This window comes from Alligator sinensis, unplaced genomic scaffold (assembly GCF_000455745.1).
Source record: "Alligator sinensis unplaced genomic scaffold, ASM45574v1 scaffold971_1, whole genome shotgun sequence".
NCBI classification, from domain to species: domain Eukaryota; kingdom Metazoa; phylum Chordata; order Crocodylia; family Alligatoridae; genus Alligator; species Alligator sinensis.
Window position 1 is genome coordinate 84,003 of NW_005842559.1, and position 4,452 is coordinate 88,454.

The 4,452-nt window shown below is 50.7% G+C and overlaps 1 protein-coding gene across 3 annotated transcripts in view; it reads left to right on the forward strand.

Annotated features, from left to right (window-relative positions):
• The window catches only part of HEXA (hexosaminidase subunit alpha), a 12,513-nt gene extending 9,981 nt beyond the window's left edge, over positions 1-2,532 (forward strand). For all 3 annotated transcript variants that reach the window (XM_025214011.1, XM_025214010.1, XM_025214012.1), the window contains exon 11: positions 1,291-2,532. In XM_025214011.1, coding sequence (XP_025069796.1) covers positions 1,291-1,354 — 64 coding nt within the window. In that variant the 3' untranslated portion in view covers positions 1,355-2,532. The remainder of the gene's footprint in view (positions 1-1,290) is intronic.
• Positions 2,533-4,452: the final 1,920 nt, after the last annotated feature.

Sequence of the window (4,452 nt, forward strand, 5' to 3'; positions counted from 1 at the left end):
GTTGTCCATCAGGGCTGTGCATGGCGGCAGCAGCTGCGGCCCCCCCCACGTGCCGCACCGTGCAGTGTTGACTGCAGCTGCCTGCCCAGAGCACGCGCTGGGCAACCCACAGGCGGCTGTGGCAAACACTTCCTGGCACAGCCAGTTGGGGGAGGCTGCAGCTGCTGTTGCCACACACAGCCCCGATGGGCTAGCTCGGAGCTGGCATGGGGCCCAGGCTGGCAGTGGGGCCAGGTTTCAACGTGGTGCTAAGCATGGGAGGGGGGAAAGTAGCCCCTTGCCGCCCAGTGCTCTGTGCTGCAGCCACTCACAGCCCGCCTGGGGCTGCCTGTGCCTGCTCTGGACAGCCCCGCATGGGTTGCGAGTGCCTGCAGCAGGGAGCGCTGGCCACAGGGTGGGGAAGGCACTGGGAAGGAGCCCAGGGAAAAACTGAGCATGGGGTGGGAAAAAAGTGGCCCCTTGCCCACCCCGTGGCCGGCACTCCCTGTTGCAGCCGTTCGCAGCTCACACGGGGCTGTCTGGAGCAGGCACAGGCATCCCCAGGCAGGTTGCGAGCAGCTGCAGCATGGGGTGCTGGCCAAGGGGCAGGCAAAGGGCCGCTTTTCCTCCCCACTGTGCTCAGCTTTTCCCCAGGCCACTTTTCCCTGGGCTCCTTCCCTGCCCTTCCTCCTCCCCCTTCCCCCCACAGTGCAGGGCAGTCACAGGGTCCCAGGCCAGAAGCCCCTGCTGGGGCTTCCAGCTGGTGGGGTGGGGCCGGGCGGGCCCTGCTGTTGTAGGAGTTCGCCGGGCTTCCCCTGAGTCCTACTGTCCTTGGTTCCTGTCATTTTTGACAGTAACCAAGAGCAGAGAAATATTAATTTTCTAAATTCTTTAGGTGCCCTGCGGGCCAGATAGAATGGCCTCATGGACCGAATCTGGCCCGTGGGCTGTATTTTGCCCACCCGTGCGCTACATTATTACCAATGCCGTTTCTTGCAACATTTTTATTTTTATTTTTACTTGAGGGTCTTCCATCCAGGTAGCAATCAGAATGCCTCCTGCTTAACCTGTGAAAACCAGCTTCTACCCTCACTTTTGTCAGTACAAAAATTATTACCAAATAACTAAAAAATTCAGTACAGGGGCAAGAAGAGGTTACAATTTCCCTGCTTCACAAGTGTTGCATCTAAAATTCCCACCCCTATTGGTGCCCCAAAGGGAGATATCTCCCCTTTTAAGGACCTGACAGTTTCAATGCCTGGGTTCTGTGCATCTGTCCCCACCTAACATCTGTGTCTCTTTCTCTTGTAGGCGTGGCATCCAGGCTGAGCCCCTCTACGTAGGTTACTGTGATCATGAATACAGCGGGTTCTGAGTGGAGGGTTCTGAGTGGAGGGCACTGCATTCCTTGCTGCATTGTCCCAAGTGCACTGATCTCTAAGGAAATTTGCTGGCCTCTGTATGTGAGAGGGAATCCCTGTTGTTCTTGTTCTGTTGTAATGAGCTGATGTAGATGCTCTTTGCCTCTCTTATTTCTGTTTTCTTTACACTTTAAATCTTATAAAGAATAAGTCCAAAGAGGGAAGATGCCTTCTCATCCTCTGCCTGTGCCATGGCAGGCTTTGTAAGGGAGCTTCTCTGTCTCCCATTGTCAGAGTATCTCTTTGGGATCAACTTTGTCATGGCAGCAGGGTTTCACAGGACTTGGTCTGCAGAAAGGTAATTTCCTGGCCACTAGAGGACAAGCCCTGGCTGGGTCTGAAGTGCTGGTTGTTGACACCTTACCTTTTGGTAGTCCAAGTGAGTGCCTTTTGCTGTGGAGGCTAGAGGACATATATATGTGTGGTGCTGCTTGAGGCACTTCTTGCATGTCCTCTTCTCCTTAACCAGTTTAGAAGGTCTTGCAGACTGCCCTGCCTCTGCCATTACTAGTGACTTAGAACAGCTCCCTTCTTCTCTACCTCCATGGTTCCCTACCCCTAGAAGCAGAGGCTTCAGCTCAGGGTTTGGCAGCTTCTGCCTGCCATGACTGCTTATGGTGCTGTTGCTAAGTAGCTAGCCTGTCCTGGCTTGTACGTGCTTAGCTCTGGATGTACATGCTTAGCTCTGTTATTAGTGACTGATCTATATCTGTAGCTCAAACTCAGTCTTTCAGTGGGGAGGGACAAAAGGGTCTGACCAGATGAGTATGGTGACATTGTGGGGGAGGTATGGCATCTATAGTCCTAGAGGAGCTCAAGGTAAATCTCAAGCAACTAGGTTTTGTTTTTTTTAACCATGGTCACCTAACACACAAGTACGTAGGATTGGAAGGTGGTTTCTGGGCTTTTTAGTCCAGTCCCCTATGTTAGCATCATACTATACACATGCTGGACTGTGGGTTTACCACATGACAAAAACCCACCTATTCCCCCTAGGGAGGCCCCACCATAGAAGTGCAGAAGAGAACATTACACTAATGTGTAAACCAGAAGTGTCAGGCAGCAACTGCCAGGCTGCTCCCTCCTGTCCTTGCTCAGTTCTTTTTATTTTCTCATAAAGGTCCTGCCTGCATCCTTGTTGGAGTCTCCTTTTCATACTATTATCTTTCACGCTATGTGTCTCCACAGTTGCAAGGTCAGAGCCCTGGACTTGTAAACCGGGGGTTGTGAATTCAAACGTCACTGATGCATATGTCCCTTAAAGTCCCTTCCAGCTCCACAATGCTACTGAATAGCAAACTCTGTGTTTGTGCAGGGGGTTAGACTAGATGATCCTCAAGGCCCAGTGATTTCTGGGGCCCTTGCCCTGGGCTCTACTGCTGCCTGTTAGCCACTAGAATGGCACCCTGAGATCATCATCTGTGAGATCATCATCTAAACTTCCTTTTCATAGGAAGCTCTCAGTCCTGTGAATATTAAAATCCTGTGTGAATCAGTCGGTGTGCTCAGCAGGTGTGTGCCACTGTCGCCCCCTCCCTCCCCCGCACAGGACTTGACCAATCTCTCCAGTCTCCCAGGGTTAAATTCTCAGCAGGGAGACTGATCTGATTTCCTCCTCCGTCTCATTTCATTTTGAACACCACATGCAGAGTACATGGATAATACTCTATAAATGAGTCTAAACGCCAGTGCTTGTGGATGTTTAGCTCTCTCTACTGGGTTGGATACCTTGGGGAGACTCCTGCGGCCAGGCGGAGACATACTGCTATGGAACATTGCACACGCACATGGGTATCAGCCTTAAATGAGAGATTTCTATGCTGCTTGTTCTGTTGTTGCCAACTTTTTGCTATTGTTTTATTTTACATTAAAAAGACTACAGAGGCATCTGAGTTTGGGTTTATTTTTAACCTCAAGCACAGGGTTCCCAAATGGTAATGTGCGCTGCTGGTGGCATGCCAGCTTGTTGGAAGTTGTATGCCGCAGACTTTTTGTTGCACACACGCGGCTGTTGAAAGCATTATAGTGCATTCAGGAAATGCCCAAGAAGCAGATGCCCCTCCCCTGGCACTGTTTCACCGTGACGGTGAATAACTGAGAAACTGTGCTAGCATAATAGTGTAAATGGTGTGTTTTGTGGCAGTGCAGGTGGGCAGATTGTAGTTGTGGCATGCAGCTGATTGGCTCTTTGCTAGATCTAGCAGCCAGTTTGCACCAGTCCCATGGCTTCAGCTACTGAAGTGAACTTGAAGCTCTGTATATCACTTAACAGCTGCGCTCTGAAAAGAACCACCCACATGGGACTTATTCAGAGCATACCCTACAGCTGCAGGGAGCTCTGAGATCAAAGAGGCCTCCATGCAGAAAACCACAGCAGAGCAGGAGCTCACTCTGTCCTTTCCCCTGCATCTTGGGTCCCCATAGGGCTATTGAGGAAAGGATTTGCTGTGTGTTCTCTGCAGACTAGAACAGGGAATAGAGGGAGTAGTGTTCAGGGTACGGTGGAACTATGAAACTCTGGATAAAATCCCGAGTGAACAGAGCTAAGGCGAGAGCTGCCTCAGTTTTCAGCGCTAGAGCAGAGCTCCAGCTGAGTTTCTGCTCCACAGGAGCAGTCTTGTGCAATTTGTGCAGCTTTGCAGGCATCCGGGGACATTGCTGGTGACAGGTTTTGGAGCTGAACCTACTTGATGCCCCAAAAGAGGCCCCTACCTCCAGGCAGGGCTCCCCCACCTCTTGATGTCTTCCTTCTGGGTTCTGTTGCCCATTTGCTTTTGCATAGGAGAGAGCCACAGCTCAGTCACACGTATGCTTGAAATAGCGCACATTTTCCAAGAGCCGCTAAGACGGTTCTTATCCCTGCTCATCATTTACAAGTTTGAAGTCAAGAAAATTTACTTTGCCTCGGGTTCAACAATAGGCCTAGTCAGAATCAGCAGGCTCTTCAGACTTAACAAGTTAAGGAGTCAAGCCATTGCCTGTCATTCAATAGGATACCAAAATATCCCAAGCTGTCACTTACAACACACTTGTTTGTAATTTGAACAACACA